This window comes from Pezoporus flaviventris, unplaced genomic scaffold (genome assembly GCF_033815535.1).
Source record: "Pezoporus flaviventris isolate CSIRO_AGI_PZ_B2104156 unplaced genomic scaffold, CSIRO_AGI_Pfla_v1 ptg000176l, whole genome shotgun sequence".
Lineage (NCBI taxonomy): Eukaryota > Metazoa > Chordata > Aves > Psittaciformes > Psittacidae > Pezoporus > Pezoporus flaviventris.
In genome coordinates this window covers 1,090,441-1,109,519 of record NW_026892724.1, presented here as the reverse complement: position 1 = coordinate 1,109,519, position 19,079 = coordinate 1,090,441, and the positions used below count along the sequence as shown (strand labels likewise).

The following is a 19,079-nucleotide window of genomic DNA, read 5'->3' as shown; positions in this document are numbered from 1 at the left end:
AGGTCTCCCCTTCAGGAGCCTTCTCTTCTCCAGGCTGCCCCAGCCCAGCTCTCTCAGCCTGGCTCCAGAGCAGAGCTGCTCCAGCCCTCGCAGCATCTCCATGGCCTCCTCTGGCCTCGCTCCAGCAGCTTCACATCCCTCTTGTGCTGCTGCCCCAGAGCTGGATCAGGACTGCAGGGGGGGGTCTCCCCAGAGCACAGCAAAGGGGCAGGATCCCCTCCCTGAGCTGCTGTTCATGGGCTGCAGCCCAGAACACAGAGGGTTCTGAGCTCAAGCACACACTCAAAATGGTCTGAAAGTGCTGCAAGGCAGTGCCCATTTCCATCAAACATCCCAATTTGAGTCCTCCTCCTGACTCCTTCTAAGGCCTGGGACTTTTCTTCACCAAGTCCTCCCTCAGGCTTCTACTTCCACCATCAGGAAAAGCTGGTAAGGCAGGGAATGGGAAGCTGGAGCTATCAGGCTTTGGGCATGATACCGCCGGTCAGTGCTCACCAGCCCCATGGGCCCGGTGTGGAGCGTGCTGCCAGCACCCTTCTGCTCTTGCCTTGAGCAGCCCGAACATTATCACCTAAAGGTAACACAAGACAGAAGCCTGCTTCTTGCTGATTTTCTTGCCTCTCTTCAAAACTGATCATTGACCAGAAGGGATGTGTGCCTAATCCCAGGACACACACTGTGCCCCAGCACTGGTCTGGATTCTAGTATTTCATGCTTCCATAGGGAGTGGCATTTCCACCGTTATCCCACTTTACTTTTTATTTGTGCCAAGCTGAATTCTTGAAATAGTCACAAAATTCAGTTCTGAGCCTCAGTTTTACCTAATAGATGAGACAAATGGGTTCTTCAGAGCACACTTGACATGTTTCCCACAGGTTTACGCCAACCAACATCTCAAAGTCAAAACCTGACACATTCATTTACTCTTCTGAATTCACAGGTTCAAGTTAATCCTTTTATTTTCAAGGGCCATTAAGTGCAGTTAACATGACAGATACTGGCTCCCCCTGTTCGTAAAACTGTCTCCTAAGTCTCTATCTATAGGTCAGCTTCACATTCACTAGGGTACAAAGAGTTAGAATAAGGCATACAAAGGGCTTCCAGCCACATCCTGTATCGTGTTGCACCTGAGACATCATCATGCCCATCATCTTAGAAGGCATTTTTCCCTATAATCAGAAAAGCAAATTTAAGCTGTGGTAAATTCTCAGAGAATACTCTGGCATCTGAAACAATGGGAATTTGCTTCAACTTCTCTCTTTGTACAGAGCCGAGCAGAACCTTTTCATTTACCACAGACACACAAATCTGAGGTTTGTATGAAGTATTTGCATTCAGTCTGGTCCAAACCATTATAAATCTATAGCTCACTTTTAACAAGAGTAAATTTAATTCCATCTTTCATCAGAAAAATCTGAGCTCATCAATGCAGAAGCCATTTCTACCACTGTGTCCTTTGCTGATCTGCATGAATAAACTGTGGCTTGGGCCTTTTATATCAGAACAACATCAAGGAATATTTTGTAAGTACTCCAGCACTGCTCTTTTAGTTGGATCCATATTAATGGCAACCCCTCCATGGAGCAGAGGACAAACCTCAGAATGAAAGTTTGGCTCTGAGAGACTTGATGCTTCCGTATCACAGAAAATTTAGGCAAAGAGCAAGAGAAATGGAGGAACTGAGGTATGGAACAGCTGTTAATGGTTCTGCTCACAGGCCAAAGGGAGAAGAACTGAGACTGAGTGACTTTTTCAAACATATGGGTCCTGTTCCGCTTCCCCGTAACATCCACACCCCCAGCAGCACAGTGGAGGAGGAACATAATCCCACTATAATGCTACTAAATACGGACCACTGCTCCTTTTCAAGGATGCCATGGCACGTTTCTTCAGCTGTAATTCATCCTTCTTCCCACACTTCGGAGAAAGGAGGTTTTATTAAGGAGCATTTTGAATTACGACAGACATGAACCCAGGAGAAAGGCCTGTACTTGCATTCGACTCTTTAAACCACCAGTGACAGGCAAGCACAAGCAGTGCTACACAAGAAATCAAGTCCTTCAAACCCCCTTCATTGTGAAGAGGGTTCAGCCTGGGGAAGTTCACAGAATGCTGGGAATGGGAAAAAAGATCAAAAGCAACATTCAAGGCATACACAAACTGAAACCTACAGGTGCTTTGAAGTCTATACTTTTGTTTTCCTCCCTTTACAAGTCTATACTATGATACAGAGAGAAAAAACGGGGGGGGGGGGGGGGGAAGGTCTTCACCCAGTACTTTTTCTACATTTCCACAGTTTTATATTTTGTTAAAAAAAGTCTTTTATAATTTAATACCTGTTTCGGGATTCTCGGATTATGGCGCTGTTAACATTGCACTTAATTGGCATCATCCATTTAAAAAAAAAAAGAAATTAAAATGCAGCTCTGAACTTTGCTTCTGAGACGGAAGCACTGTCTCTGAACCACCAAAGGTTCCTGTCACTCTTGCTTTGCAACTTTCAAGGCCTGAAGTCTTTCTAAAAGGGGTGGATGGGAGTAATGCCACATTGAAAAGATCCAGTCAGAAACAGGGAATCCTAAATTATCTTTGTTCAGCTTGATCAAAGCAGAATAGAGGTCTTTAGCCTTCCCGAGTTCCTTGGCAAATGCATCTGCTTGAAACTCGAATCGACGGCTTAGTACAGTCAAACAGAATGAGAGAACCTGTGGAGAGAAACACATTAAAACTGATTTTACAATTCAGATATCTGCAAGTTCCTTATCGGTAAGTAAGTACTACATTATCTACCTTCCCACATCCCACACATCGCTGTGGCGGTAGAATGATCCCACTAAAGTTTATCTAGGCTGCACCTGAAACTGAGGGTCTTCCCAACATGGAGCAATAAGCCTATTTATGGGAACAAGATACCAGAGCCCCAAGAAACCTCAAACTTCCCCCAACCCAGTCAAAATAAAATCATTATTTAAAGAGTATGGTATTTCAGCATCTACGTCTTGAAATCAATTTACCTCATTGTACGGTGAAAAAATGAACTGGAAAATAATCATCAAGCCTATGAGGGTAGGCTGGGTGTCATAGAAACCAAATGCAGCAAAGAGTTCTTTTCGACCAATTAACACAGCAAACAAGAAGAAGCAGAGGAAGGAATTCATCTAGAAAAAGGAAACAACATTCTTAGATTATGATCTAAGTCTAAAACACAGCCTATTCACATTACAGATTTGCATAGAAACACCGCTGAAATAAAACCCCACAAATCAATACTTTAGAACAAATACACAAAGAGGAACAAACATCTGGCCTTCCCATGCACTAAAGAAACATTTTCTGAACTCAAAGGTTAACATTAACTTAGCTGAACTTTTTTTTGGTGGACCTGCCTGAATTTTAGCAATGGGTAGGAAATTGTCTCAGATGGTGACCACGGAAGTGAATCACAGCATCACAGAATCATAGAATAGTTAGGGGTGGAAAGGACCTTAAGGTCATCCAGTTCCAACCCCCCTGCCATGGGCAGGGACACTTCACACTAAACGAGGTCACCCAAGGCTCTGTCCAACCTGGCCTTGAGCACTGCCAGGGATGGAGCATTCACAGCTTCCCTGGGCAACCCATTCCAGAGTAATGTTTGTTAGGGCACCAGTCTGTGAAGTACCATTCAGAACTGCCAAAAGCAGATGAAAATAGGGGAAAGGTAATTCTGGCAGGGGAAGATCACAACCACCAACCTCGGGTATAGCACCTCTTCAAAAGATTAAGGAAGTGGGAATCTTACAAATTGTAGGGAGCATGCATATTAACCTACATGTTGGGCAAGTAAGTTTTAGCCAATCATGTAAGTGAATAACAATACATACGTATTACAAGATTGAATATGTTAATGTTTGGTGTAGAAGTAGTTGTGATTTGAGCAGCACTGATGTGCTAGCTTTGTGGAATTATCACCTAGCACACATCTCTGCAGACATGAAATAAATACCTCAACCCTGGGTGTTTATTGGCTTTTTGCATGCTTGATGAAAGAACCCAGACTTGGGACAACACGACCAACCAGCTGGAGCAAAAAGGGGCAGAAAGGCCAGTGCATGCTCACTGTAGGCATAGCAAAGGAAAAAAAAAACAAGCATACATTTTGTTGCAGAGCAGAAGTACGTTGTGTGAATGTGCACTTGCAAATCTGGAAGCAGACACTGGGAAATGGCAATAGTAACAGAAGGCTCCAGGAAAACCACCCGTTTATCATAACTTACCTGGCTGATGATAATGTTTTTGACAGTGTGACCTAGTTTCCAGTGACCCAATTCATGACCAAGTACAGCCAGAACTTCTTCATTTTTACATCCTTGCTTCTTATTCTGAGAGAATATAACAAAGCAGAAGTAATATCAGCTATGACTGAACATAAGTGAATAAATTTCTTACTTATTATGCACATGTGGATCTGTCTGTGTGTGTGTGTGAAGGAACATGAGCTAAACCCCAGAACAGGTTTCTTATTCAACCAATTTCAAGGAAGGCTCATTTTTCACGTGCAGAGAACCAGTGTTTTGCTAAAGCCCATGTCGACCTCTGTGGTCTCTTTGGTGCTTTCTGTACCACTCACACAGCCCCAGAAATTCCAATTAGAAGCTCAAGGATACTTTGGTGTTGAAACCATTAGATTTTGGATTTTAGCATCTCACTCAGGACCTTTAAAATACATTAGAAAACACAAGGGAATATCTCACCAAGAAGTTAATGTGAACAACCTGATGAAAACCAAAGACGAACTCACTTTGGTTTTAGACTTGGTATCTTCATTCTCACCATCTTCTCCTTCTGCTGGCTCTTTGTTCAAGGCAGAATAGTCTTCCAGGAGGGTGTCAAAGAGTACTATCCGCTTATTCTTGAAGAAGCCATAGAAATAAGCATTGCTATGAGAAGAACGCTTAGAACCTGATGAGAAAAACATACATTAAAGACCATGATGTGACTAATCCCATGCACTGAAGACTGGGCAGTATTACATAGAACAAACTCTTCCAAATGAATTCTCAAAGTCCCCAGATGAACAGCATACAAACTCAAGCAGATAAATACGCAGGTTGGAGCATACTTTAAAATGATGTAACGGTGACCTCATTTACTGACTCCAAGTGAGAATTTGTTTCATACATAACATCTAATTACTAAAATCACTGAAAACAAAAGAGCTGTCACAGGAAGATCTAATATCCAGGAAAAAAGCCATTTCTATTGCAATTTGAGGTTCAGAGTGGGAAAAGCATTCGGCACAGAACAAGTGCTGCTCTCCTAGCAAAGGCCCTGGGACCAATATGTTTAGAATTCTTTCAATGTGCCAGCAAAGATGACTCAAAACAGATAAGGATAAAGAGGTTAGAAACAGATAAGGAGAAGAGATGAGCTACAGATACCACCTCTCTCCAGCTTTCTTGTAGCCTCTTTAGGCACTGGAAGCTGCTCTATAGTCTCCCTGGAGCCTTCTCTTCTCCAGGCTGAGCAAGCCCTCTCTTAATGCTAAGCTGGGACAAGAAAAGATAAAAAGAATGATAAACTTTTGCTCTGGTTTGAAGTTCTAAAACTGGAAAATCTTCATTGCTGCTTCCATTTCTGACTTGTGCTATCAATTTCCAGTCCACACTGCCAAAATACTTCCATGTTGATGCTGAGTTAAGGCTGTACATTCTGCTTCCCTTTCCTGTCCTCAAAGTGAGAAAAAGGAAATGGTACAGGCATTGACAGGTATTACAGTAGCTGAGGAATGTAAGCAACTGCCCTACTACTGTGTCCACAATCAAAGCTAAAAATCCACAAATGCAAAATTACAAAGTCTTTTGATTAAAAAACGCAAAATCTCACCTTCCACAACATACACCTTCGTCAGGGGGAAGTCAATGCTCTTTGCCATCGTTTCAATTTGTTGCTTGAGCTCTCCCTCAGGAAGCGGAATGAATTTATCAAACAGAGGTGCGATATAGTCTGCATAGATCGTAACAAGCACCTGCAAACACAGATGATACAGATGTTAAAAACAAGACATACAAACGTGTGGTGAGTTCAGTTTCAAGGGGCTGGTAAAGCAAAAAACAATACTAGTTTGGGATAGGGAAGTGGCAGACAAAGAAATGTGGTATCAGTTCTGGTCCTCATAGATGGTGGCAAATGCTCTGTGGGGGTGGTTGCAGCAATGGAAGCAGAGCAACTGGCAACACAGAGGTAAATCCATCTGGGCTGCTGCACTGTGGCAAGATTTCACTGCCTGGGTGCAGAACCTGGTGGTGAAGGTACGCTATAGAGATGCTCATGTACCCAAGAGTCGGGCCACTGAGGAACACCAGGACAACCCAGAGGTGGATCAAGCAGCTGAGATTGAAGTGGCTCAGATGGATTTAGACTGGCAACACAAGGGTGAATTATTTCTAGCCCAGTGGGCCCATGACATCTTAGGCCACCAAGGCAGGGAAGCAACGCATAGATGAGCTCATGATCAAGGGGTGTACTTAATGGACACTATTGCCCAGGTTATTCATGAATATGAATGTGCTGCAATTAAGTAAGCCGAGTGGTTAAAGCCTCTCTGGTATGGAAGACGATGCCTGAAGTACAAATATGAGGAGGTTTGGCAGATTGACCATAGCACACATTCAGAAAGTTTCTTATGAGATCGTACAACACTTTTTGTTACGTATATTTTAATGAAAAGGTGGGAAGAATAAAAGCAGTCCATGACTGGTATAAAGGAAGCAAAGGGGAAAAATACCCACTTAGGTGTAGGAATGAGGGCAGGCCATTTCAGAAGATCCTGTATCTTCTCTCAATCCTGAAACTACCAGTTCTTTTAACATTTCAGCTTAATCCTCCCATGACAAAGCAAGTCTTGAAAGCCTTTAAGACTAAAGGCTTAAAATATCAGTGAGGAACTAATATCTCCCTGGTTTTGCAAATCATAGGGCTACACCAGAACAACCCACAGGTATGGACTGTTCCACTGAGGCTTACAGTGTATATGGAAAGATCCTTTCAATATAAGCCCTGAAAACATCAGTTACCAATTCAGTGTAGCAAAGCAGCTCTATAAGCAGAGCCAGGAGTGGAAAATTGCTACTCATCTCAATACAAAGAAATGCAACTGAGATGTGGTGCTCGATAACCTGCAGGAAAAGCCCCATGGAAACTTTACTGCTGAAAGCACATGCTGCCTTGTCTTGCCAAACTGCTGGCAGCTCTCCTTGTGCCCTTTCTATACCTAAGAAAAAGGAACTTCTCACCACAGTGTGTTCTATTTCCAGTACCTGTATTAAAGCTTTCTGAACGTTTATTTATCAATTGATGAAGACACTCCAGTATTAAATACAGAAAATCTAAGATAATACATTTATGTGAACAATTAACATGAACTATTATTCCTGAACAAGTACACTGAGAGCAAGACACTGGTACAGTTTGTAGACACTAAATTCCTGGGAGATGTAGATTTTTCTCCATTTCCTTTGCACACTGAGCCATGCAATTAAATTACCAGTTGGAAGAAATCCCACCGCATTCTCATACTCACCAAGGAAACAACCAATGTGAAGAGCCAGGCATAGATGAAGAAATAGTCTCCCCCTATTTTAATAATGTAAAGCAGAAGGGATGTCACTGGCAACAGAATACATTGAGTCACGACAAACTTCTTGATAGCATCCTTAAAAAAAAATCCCAGTGTCTGTAAAGAGAAGAGATCAGCAATATTTGCAATGTAAATACTGATGCGGCACCGTGGTTAATGAACTGATCCCTTCAGGGGATGCACAGAAACAAAATCACACAACAGCAATACCAATGGGATGAGGAAATTAGAGTTGGTTAAGAAAAGGTGTCAGAACCTTTATTTTATGTTGCACGTACATACTTCATTAAAGGAGGAAAGAAAAATTTAAGCTAATCTGTCCCTTAAATCCTTTACCAATCTATATCCAAGACATTATGGGATTTTCAGAGAATAGGAAACTTACAGAAACATAGTTACTGTAATGGAGGAAACTGTCTTTAACAGTTGCCTCCATTCATCTTAACTCTCTCTTACCACTAAGCTGATTGTTTAAACTGGAAACATATAGAAGTCCTATGAAAGATTTTTAGGTATATATTGGGCACTCCAAGTTCCACTTGCAGGTACAGTTACCCATGTAACTGTCTCAGGTTTTAAAATTAATGATAACTTGAATTGAAGCAATAGATATTTCAAAAGAGCTCTACCTGAATGAATCTGATCTAGTGACCCTGCAGCATGATCAGACACCCAACTAGCTCTTTCAGGAGTTCTTACTTCATTACTTACAGCTATCTGCCAGGCACAGAAGTGAGGGGGGTAGCATGTAAAGATCCTTCCCAACAAGGCTGTATTAAAAAGCCCACACTACGTTAAAGATATGGAACTTGTCTGGAAAGGAAAAAGCATACTGGTAAAACAGATTTTAATGAAAACTAAGGATTTGGATAGATGCCCCAGACTTCCATGACTAACAAACACAAATTGGACATAAACCCCAAATTTTAGGCTATCCTTTAGACATGTACACTCTGGTCACACACTCTGGTAACAGATTCTTGCTAAGCAGCCATTAGTGTCAGCAGTAACACTATTGTATAGACACATGCCCACACAACTGGAGCACACCAGAAAATACTGATGAAGATGAAACTGGCAAGTACTAGTGTATCTCTAGCATTACTGGAATGAGCCAAGCAGCTTTACCCCACACCTGCTACCAATCCAAATCTCATTCTACTGTAAAAAACCAAACTAAGCAACACAAAGAAACAACTTCCTAGTAGGCTTTGAACAAAAAGTACAGCAGACAACAGTAGCTGGGTCCAAAAGCAGAAAAACTCTTATGCTTTGCCATGAAATGGCTAAGGATGTCTCCTAGATTGAGGCTGTCCTCCCAAAAGGAAAATCCGATCTCATGAGAAACTGATACTGAAGCAGGTTAAACTAAGTTGGTGAGAAAAATTAAGGAAGCCAGAGCTGATATTGAGTACCTGACAGGAGTACAAATGAAGAGCTGAATTCTCTCATTTAGGACCAGCTGATACAAGAAATAAGTGAACCAAAATGAGGGGAAAAGTAATTTCTCTGTCTTGTTTCATCTGTTCTGTGTTCACAGCTCAGGTCTGCTCCAGACTTCTCCATAATCCAGACTTCTAAGGACGGACTTAATGGAAAGCAAAGGATAGTGCATCCAGAAATGAACAGCTGAGGTATGAACTGTCTTTGTTCCAGTTCTAGAATACACATTACTCCCTGCTCAATGGCATGAGCTCAGGCAGAGAATTTTGCTGAGGAATGGGTACTTCTGCTCAACCAACTGTCACAGCTCTTATTTTTATGCAGTATGAGTAGAAATGTTCCTAAACCTAATAATCTTTGGCACAGATATGGACATACCAGTCCCTCTGACCAGCCAAACCTACTGAAGATGTCAGGTCAGTGTAAGTGCTATCTACAATACCTGTTGATTGAAGCCATGTTTTTCTTCTATGACAAATGTGTTATACAAACTCCATGGGAGACCAGTCACTGCACTGAAGAGTGTTGCAAGGAGCAGAAATACCAATGACTGAACAATCTGTGGGAAAAAAACAAAGTCAAAATGCACCTGATCTTTACTGGCCTGTACTACCATTAATATTCTGGGTGTTAAAAATGGATTTTATGCCAGTGGTTTAACTGAAACTGGTTAAAAGAAGAATTTCTGTGGATAAATCCCACAGAAATTACATGATTGTGATAATTAGGTTACTTAATACTCACTATGTTAAAGAAAAGAAATACACTGATGCAACAAATATAAATATAAGGAATTGGGATAAGAATTAGGATAAATACCTCACCCAAAGCACAAAGACAACATAATGGTAGCCTCAAATTTTCCACTCTTTTACTGTGCAGGAAGATCACAGCCAGGATTAGCAAAAGGAAACACCCAAACAAAATGCCCCCAAAACCTAACCCACCATCTCACTTGACAAGCAGCTTTGAGACTTAGAATTACAGAATAGTTTGGGTTGCAAAGGACCTTAAGATCATCCAGTTCCAACCCCCTGCCATGGGCAGGGACACCTCACACTAAACCAGGTCACCCAAGGCTCTGTCCAACCTGGCCTTGAACACTGCCAGGGATGGAGCATTCACCACTTCTCTGGGCAACCCATTCCAGTGCCTCACCACCCTTACAGTAAAGAACTTCTTCCTTATATCCAATCTAAACTTCCCCTGCTTCAGTTTTAACCCATCACCCCTTGTCCTATCACTACAGTCCCTAATGAAGAGTCCCTCCCCAGCATCCCTACAGCCCCCTTCAGACACTGGAAGCTGCTCTGAGGTCTCCACGCAGCTTCTCTTCTCCAGGCTGAACAGCTGCAACTCTCTCAGCCTATCTTCATACAGGAGGTGCTCCAGCCCCTGAGCATCCTCGTGGCCTCCTCTGGACTTGTTCCAACAGTTCCATGTCCTTTTTATGTTGAGGACACCAGAACTGCACACAATGCTCCAGGTGAGGTCTCACAAGAGCAGAGTAGAGGGGCAGGATCACCTCCTTGGACCTGCTGGTCACGCTCCTTTGGATGCAGCCCAGGATACGGTTGCTTTCTGGGCTGCAAGTGCACACTGAAGCCGGCTCATGTTCATTTTCTCATCAACCAGCACCCCAAGTCCTTCTCCGCAGGGCTGCTCTGAATCTCTTCTCTGCCCAACCTGTAGCTGTGCCTGGGATTGCTCCCACCCAGGTGTAGAACCTTGCACTTGGCATGGTTAAACTCCATAAGGTTGGCATCAGCCCACCTCACATGCGTGTCGAGGTCCCTCTGGATGGCATTCCTTCCCTCCAGGGTATCAACCGAACCACACAGCTCGGTGTCATAGGCAAACTTGCTGAGGGCGCACTCAATCCCACTGTCCATGTCAGCGACGAAGATGTTGAACAAGACCGGTCCCGACACCGATCCCTGAGGCACACCACTCGTTACTGGTCTCCAGCCGGACACTGAGCCATTGACCACAAGTCTTTGTGTGCGGCCATCCAGCCAGTTCTTTATCCACCAAGTGGTCCATCCATCAAATTGATGTCTCTCCAGTTTAGAGACAAGGATGTTGTGTGGGACGGTGTCGAACGCTTTGCACAAGTCCAGGTAGATGACATCAACTGCTCTACCCCTGTCCATCAGTTCTGTAGCCCCATCATAGAAGGCCACCAAATTGGTCAGGCAGGATCTCCCCTTAGTGAAGCCATGCTGGCTGTCACCAAGCACCTTGTTGATTTTCATGTGCCTTAGCATGCCTTCCAGGAGAATCTGCTCCAAGATTTTGCCAGGCACAGAGGTGACACTGACTGCTCTGTAATTCCCCAGGTCATCCCTTTTCCCCTTCCTGAAAATGGGGGGTATATTTCCCTTTTTGCAGTTGCTGGGAACTTCACCTGACTGCCATGATTTTTCAAATATGATGGCCAGTGGCTTAGCAACTTCATTTGCCAGCTCCTTCAGGACCCACGGATGGATTTCATCAGGTCCCATGGACTTGTGCATGTTCAGGTTCTTACGATGGTCTCGAACCAGATCATCTCCTCCAGTGGTCCTAAGGTCTCCATTCTCACAGTCACACGTGTGACTTGCATGTCACACACTGGCTGTGGTTCTCAGACTCACACAATTGTTATGTTCACCAGAAAATCTGTTGTTTTTACTATATTGTACCTGTAGCTAAATCCCACTTAAATGCAAGCTTAAAAATGTAAGGGCCACTTACCTCATACTCTGGTCCAAACCCCGCACCACCAGAGATCTGACCAGATAGATTCCAGAGAAAAGGAATTCCTCCACAGAGGAGAATCATCTTGAAAACAAAACCACATACCACAGAGACAATATGAAACAGACTGCATCTTATTCCACTAGAATTTCAGGACCTTTAAAGGGTGAATGAGAAAAGTTTGGTAATTAGGCTTTTTGTCCCTCTCTGATCTCAGCAGTGCACAAAGCCTGGAGCATTTGGCAATGCTTCATTTTCACTTTAGAGAAGTAGAGATCAGGTCCAGCTTCCTTTTTTCCTGGGAAATACAAGCACATTTCCAAGCCAATTTACTGTAGACTTTGCTATTATATTGGTTCAGTCCTAATGTGTATTTCACAGACCTTAAAATTCATTTGCCAGGTGGCTGGCTGTATAACACATCTCTAGGAGGGGTATGCAAGATTCAGCAACTTGAGCGAGCTGGAACAGTCTCTCCTGCACTGCCTACCCATAGAAAAGCACTCAGAATAAGGCTGTAATCACACTTTCAGTATTACTGCTGCTTCAGCCATTCTAAGGGAGCTTTATGCCTTGTGCCTGTCTGGCAATGCCTCCTGCCATACAGGTTGCCAAGAGAGTGGACTACTCAGGACACACCATCAAAGAAACGCTTGAGACAGAGCTGCTGAAGTAAGTGCTAATTGTAGTTCAAGGCAGGAGCTGGTAGCATTTGTTAAGCAGCTTGACTTCCAAGTGTTTCATACCGACTTTCTTAGCAAGTTATGCATCACTATACATAAAAAGCAGTTTTCCAGTAGGCAGGCTTCCAGTATAGGTAGGGCCTGGTTTTTACGTAGTTATTTTTAAAAGGCTTACTCTTATAACCTGCATTTTGAGTGTCAGCAGGAGATGGAAAGGATCAAAGCAAGCTTGTTTCTCCTTTGCAGGCTACCTGTAAGTTTCAGACCTGGAAATCCCAAAAGCACCACCCCCTGAACAATGACAGGTATTAGCATGATGTTGACCCTACCTATTAGTTAAAAAGAAACCCACATAATTAAAGGCTGAAATAAAGCATAGCAGTAATCCTAGCTCAGCATCTCCCCTTCAATTAACTTGGTTAATTGAATCATACTTCTAGAAAGTGTTGCAAAACTGTCATCCAATTCATCAGCTTTGGCCACAAAAGCCTCTTTCAAGTTCAGGCAGTTCTCAAAGCCAATCAAAGATGCAGTTTACACTCTAAGGAAGTGGCAAACCCAGAGAGCAGAGGCCACCTCACTTCAGCTCTGCTGGAATCTGATAATCTCAGGACAGATACTGAGAAACAGGAAGACACAACTCAGTATCCCAGAAAGGAGCAGAAACTCATCATCACATACATGTCAAGAAGAAACTGCATACACCATACACATCAGAGACCTCAGCTTGATTGTAGAATAGAATCATAGAATCATTTAGGTTGGAAAGACCTTTAAGATCATCAAGTCCAACTGTTAACCCAGCACTACCAAGGCCACCACTAAACCATGTCTCAGTGCCACATCTACACACCTTTTAAATAACTTCATTGATAGTGACTGCAGCCCTGCCCTGGGCAGCCTGTTCCAATGCCTGAGCACCCTTTGGGGAAGGAGTTGTTCCTCAGCTCCATCTAAACCTGCCCTGGTGCTTGAGGCCGTTTCCTCTTGTCCCATCCCTTGTTCCCTGGGAGCAGAGCCCAGCCCGTCCTGGCTCCATCCTCCTGTCAGGCACTTGTAGGGAGCGATCAGGTACCCTGTGAGCCTTCTCTTCTCCAGACTGAACCCCCCAGGTCCCTCAGCCCTTCCCCATCACACTTGTGCTCCAGGCCCTGCACCAGCTCCACTGCCCTTCTCTGGCCCTGCTCCAGCACCTCAATGTCTCAGTTTCAGTGAGGGGCCCAGAACTGCACCCAGGATTTGAGGTGTGGCCTCACCAGTGCCCAGTGCAGGGGGGACAATCACTGCCCTGGCCCTGCTGGCCACACAACTGCTGATACAGGCCAGGATGCCATCAGCCTTCTCAGCTCCCTGGGCACATGTACATTTTGACAAGCTCCTACAAAATGAAACGAAGTCCAAGTTAGGCTACACAAAAGAGATAAGGAATGCAAAAGTTAAGAGGGGCTGCAATTCTTAAGTACAAGTTCTGAATCACAGTTATAAAATCATAGAATCATAGAATAGTTAGGGTTGGAAAGGACCTTAAGATCATCCAGTTCCAACCCCCTTGCCATGGGCAGGGACACCTCACACTAAACCATGGCACCCAAGGCTCTATGTTATAGAGCTACATCACTTACACTGCCTTAACAGTACTATTTTCGGTACCTTTTATAATCGACCTTTCTGCTTCCTTAAGTTCATCACACAGTAGATCATACTCTAATTATATTCTGCAATGCCAGACATTTTGGAGTTCCTTTTTGACCCAGTTGTGCTATTGATGAGCAGCACATTTCAGCCAGAAAATCTTTAAGACTGTAAATCATACACGTATATACTTTAATGGGTTTGGTTCTTCATATATGCGAATGCTACTGGCCCAGTGCAATTGTTCTTCCACTTAAGAAGTATCCATTGGTACTCTTCTTGTTCTCACAGGCTTTTCTTTCTACCTTCTTTTTAAGTTTTCTCTAGAAGTGAAAGTAGTCACATGCCTCCAAACACAGAAAAAGGCCTGTATTGTACTATTTTGAAGTAAATCTAATGCTGCTTAGTTATTTGGCAGTGGAAAGCATAATACAGTGTCAGTTGTACAGAATGACTCAGCGTGGCATAGAGAAATTACTTGCTGTCTGAATAATTCCTTCTTTTTATATGGTAAATACAGCTACAAACAAGAAATTCTAGGCCTTCCAAACGTCAGTGGCTGACGTCAGACTGCAGAATGCCACCAGTGCAGGTGCACGGGACCACCAAGAATCAAAGTATTGCACAGTTTAAGTGCCTGAAAAGTACCATAGGAATGCTGGAGTAGAGCTTAGGTACTTACAGTGCCCTCGAGCTCTGAATAGAGGCCTGACCAAAAGCTGAAGGTACTTTTGTCCAGCTGATAGAGCCGAGATTTCTCAAAGGTCTCTGAATCCATGATCTGCCCCAGCTCCTGTGGCACATGCGTTGTTGTTCTGTAGACCCGCCTCTGAAAAAGCAAAGAGAAACGTAAGGTCTAGAGGCAGTATTTCTAAGGAGGAAAATCAGATTTCCATGTAACACACACCAGGATCCCATGGGCCAGCACAGGAAGTTAAAAACAGAAAGAGAAACGAAACAAGCCATAAAATGACAAAGACTCCTAAAATCCTGGTTTTGCTCAAGCTCCAAATATAAAACTGAGGCATTATTACTACATTATATTCAGAAACTGAGCTACTTCTTATTTCCGACACGGTTACTACCTAAAATTCACACAGACTCCGTTTTCCACGGGATGTGACTTCCTGCAGCAGAGTTTGAAACTAAACACCCGATCTTCCTCTGCAAACCTGCACCTTCACAAGCAAACATCTCTGTGATGCTGCTGCACAAAGGAACGTTTCCGTTGCTGGAGAGAACTCACAACTTTCCCAGTTTTAAAGACTGGAAGCCCTTATCCCACCCACTGCCTTGTTCCAGTGTATTTATCTCTCCTCCAAGGAAGGGCTCCTACCCTTCGTCAGCTCAGAACGCTTCCCTCCTGTGAGCAGAGGGCTTGTTTAGGTGATCTCACGGCTCAAAGAGCTTTCCCCAGCTGTGCTGGGTCTGGATGAGACAGAGTTCACTTCCCCACAGCAGGCTGGGTGCTGGTTTGCTTTGCATTCGTGACCAGTGCTGCTAACACCAGTCTGCTGCTAAACACCACCAAAGGCTTCTCCCCCTCTATTCCACCGCAGGAACAGGCTGAGAAGCGACACAGCCAGGACAGCTGACCCGAGCTACCCACAGAGCATCCCATGCTGTACAAAGCTACACTCAGCAGTAACAAATGAAGCAGAGGAAGAAGAGTTGGGGGGGAGCTGACTTCCAAGGTGGCTGCTGCTTGGAGCCTGACTGACCCGGCACTGTCCTGCTCGCAGGCTGCGCTGAGCCTCTGCAGCGCTACTGGGCTCACCTCCCCATCCCCTTCGCTCACCGAGCCGCCCTTACTTCAACCCAGGCGCGTTTTCCTCCCACTTCTGCCATTCCCATTCCCCAACCTGCTGTGGTGATGGAGCCGCTGCCGGTCACCCACCCACCCCCCCACACACACAGGGGCTCAGACTCCTCCAACCCCCCCCCCGGGGCAGAGCTGCGGCAGCTTCCCCGTGCGTGGGGAGCGCCATGGCGGGGAGCCACGACCGGCCCCGGCCCGGCCCCTTCCCCCTGCCAGAGCGCCCCGGAACCCGCCGGACACCGCGGCCCAGCCCCGCTGCCTCGGCCGGGCCGGGCCCGAGCCCTCCGCAGGCAGGTGACGGGCTCAGCCGGCCCCACAGCGCTCGGAGCCGGCCCCCCCGCCGCAGAGGTGAGGCCGGGCCCAGCCCCCTGCCCCGCCGACCTGCCGGTGCGCCAGGAAGGCCTCCCAGAGGTAGACGGCCCACGAGAAGAGCAGCACGGAGCAGAAGATGCGCTGCTCGGCCGGCAGCTCTGCCCACAGCTCGCCGGGCAGCGCCATGGCCCCGCCAAGCGATGCCGCTTCCGCCCGCTGCGGCGCCCCCTGGCGCCCGGAGGAGCGCGGGAGAGACGGGGCCGGGGCCGGGCCCTGAGGGGAGGTGGGAAGAGGCCGCGGGGCTCCCGCGTGGGCCTGACCCCCCTCGGCCCGCAACCGCTGCTCCAGCGGGCCCTGGGCAAGGCGGAGGAGAGCAGCGGGAGCTGCCGGTGGTGGAGGGAGGGCAGAAGCCTCCCGTGATGTGTTGTGTGCAGGTCTGGTGTCCTCAGCATAAAAAGGACATGGAACTGTTGGAACAAGTCCAGAGGAGGCCATGAGGATGCTCAGGGGCTGCAGCAGCTCCTGTGTGGAGACAGGCTGAGGAAGTTGGGGCTGTTGAGCCTGGAGAAGAGAAGCTGCGTGGAGACCTCAGAGCAGCTTCCAGTGTCTGAAGGGGGCCTGTAGGGATGCTAGGGAGGGACTCTTCATTAGGGACTGTAGTGACAGGACAAGGGGTAACGGGTTCAAACTGAAGCAGGGGAAGTTTAGACTGGATCTAAGGAAGAAGTTCTTTACTGTAAGGGTGGTGAGGCACTGGAATGGGTTGCCCAGGGAAGTTGTGAATGCTCCATCCCTGGCAGTGTTCAAGGCCAGGTTGGACAGAGCCTTGGGTTGACCTGGTTTAATGTGAGGTGTCCCTGCCCATGGCAGGGGGCTTGGATCTTAAGGTCTTTTCCAACCCTAACTATTCTATGATTCTATGCTCAGGTGCGAAGATGCAGGGACTGATGTCATGGAAGTTCAGTGTTTGCAGTATGACAGTGTGTTAGCTGTGCTCATACAGACGTTGGCTCGCTGCAGTGTGTGAGGGATGTCTCTGGAGACTTTAGTCCATGCTGGAATAAAACAAAATCAAGGGCAGCCCAGCCCTGGAAATGAGGACTTTGCTTCCTGGAGGCTTGAAGCTGTCCGTGCAGGATAAAGGATCCTTTATCCCTGCTCCCACAGCTGAGGTGCCAGGGTAGAAAGCTGGTGCTGGGCATCAGCTGCACAACACAGGGAGCTCTGTGGCGGTGCCACCACCGTGGCAATCCACCCTCGCTTTGCCACCCAAACCTCCGTAAGAACCTCTCATAGTGGAATTGTTGGAAGCATAAAAACAGTGTGGGGAATGCCGAAGCTTGGGGTGAGTGGCAGGGCCCAGGGTGACCGCAGCAGGCACGGAAACCAGGCCGAGGCCAGGTGGTTTGTGCTGTGGTGGAGCTGTGGAGGAGCATGAAGCGGGGCAGAAGCTGCGTGGTGCCGCCGTTCTGCTGCCAGCATGGCCCCGGTGCAAGGACTCATGCTGCAGATCACCCAAGAAATGGTTACCAACCAGCGTGGCCACAAGGAAGGGGAGGTTTGGCCACGCTCCAAGCCACAGCACCTTGTGCAAGGACAGTTAACAAGGCATAAAGGTACCCGGGGTTAGCACCTAAGTGGGGGATGAGAGTTCCACACCATGCTGCAGGGACAGGTGGATGGGATGCCTATGGGTAAGTCTTGCAATGACTCCTCCAGAGGAAACTCTGTTAAGTCCTGTTTAAGATAAACCAGGCTGGCAGAGCACGTGTTCCACAGAGTCATTTGTTTGGCTGCTTGCTCTGGGACTTCCCACGGCCGCCAGGCAGACGCTGCTGCATGGGAATGCCCAGGATGTGGGTTCTTTCCTTTTTTAAAGCAGGGAAGAATCCAAAGTAATTGGCCCCTCCTGGTCAAGCCACTGGAGACTGCCACAGAGACCAGCAGCAGCTGAGAACACCCAGAGGGATGAGCTGAGGCAGCTCAGTACGCAGCACACAGCAGTCATTTTCTCATGTGAGGGATGATGGTTGCTTATTGTGGAAGAAACTGGGGCAGAAGGGACCACTGGTGAGCACAGCCGGGCACGCTCACATCAGTGCTGTGGTTTGAGGCCAGCTGGTTGCTCACACCCTGGCTCTGATCCCTCCGGGCTTCTCATGCCCCTCCTCAGTGGCAGAGACTGAAAAGTCCTTGATCAGGGTAAGCATTACTCAGCAACGGCTAAACCGTTGCTGTGTTATAGCACTGTTCTCAGCCTAAAGCTGAAAACATGGCACTGCGCCAGCTGCTAGGAGGGAGAAACATAGCTGTTGGTGCTGAGCCCAGAACAATGAGGAGGGCTGGGATTCGAGTCTGAGTTGTTAATTTTTACCACTGAGTAAGCAAAGGGCAGGACCTGCACTTGTGGGTAAGGAGACGAAGCCTGAGGTTACTCTTGTAAAGAAGGACAAGACGGAAAACAAGCTCAGGAAGAAAACTGCAGTACGGAGACCAGACTACAGCAGAGCAGAGAATCCTGCTTAGGGACTGACATACTGAGTTTGGGAAACTGGGGTAATGAGAGATGTCACGATACTAAGCCTGGGCAAGGCCCAAGCAGGGATGTGAAGGCATCCAAACGGGATACATATCTCTCACATTAGTGGTAGCCCCGACAGCATTAATAACGTGCATCTTTGAGTTGCAGCCCTATTCCTTTGCACTGGAATGGTAGAGAGGTACTCAACTGTATGCTGCTATTGCTGGGTTAGTTTTCTAATGTTTCAAGGAGTTAAAAAGTGCCAGAGCTGTTTCGTTTGCGGGATACAAATGAAAGCAGATTACAGACAGG

At 46.3% G+C, this 19,079-nt stretch overlaps 1 protein-coding gene across 1 annotated transcript; it reads right to left on the bottom strand.

Annotated features, from left to right (window-relative positions):
- Positions 1–894: 894 nt before the first annotated feature.
- ZMPSTE24 (zinc metallopeptidase STE24) lies at positions 895–16,478 on the bottom strand. Its single transcript, XM_061480289.1, has 10 exons — positions 16,316–16,478; positions 14,798–14,944; positions 11,798–11,884; positions 9,504–9,620; positions 7,562–7,714; positions 5,866–6,007; positions 4,781–4,941; positions 4,257–4,361; positions 3,015–3,158; positions 895–2,705 (listed from the first exon to the last, which is right to left on the bottom strand). The coding sequence occupies exons 1-10, from the start codon at positions 16,430–16,432 to the stop codon at positions 2,481–2,483; spliced, it is 1,398 nt and encodes a 465-aa protein (XP_061336273.1). The 5' UTR covers positions 16,433–16,478; the 3' UTR covers positions 895–2,480.
- Positions 16,479–19,079: the final 2,601 nt, after the last annotated feature.

Coding starts and splice junctions, on each gene's coding strand:
- ZMPSTE24 (XM_061480289.1), bottom strand. CDS start 16,432: ATGGCGCTGCCCGGCGAGCTGTGGGCAGAGCTGCCGGCCGAGCAGCGC. Junction 7,715..9,503: donor AACATGGCTTCAATCAACAG/GTATTGTAGATA, acceptor TTCTCTTTACAG/ACACTGGGATTTTTTTTTAA. Junction 6,008..7,561: donor TCACATTGGTTGTTTCCTTG/GTGAGTATGAGA, acceptor CTGTGTTTGCAG/GTGCTTGTTACGATCTATGC.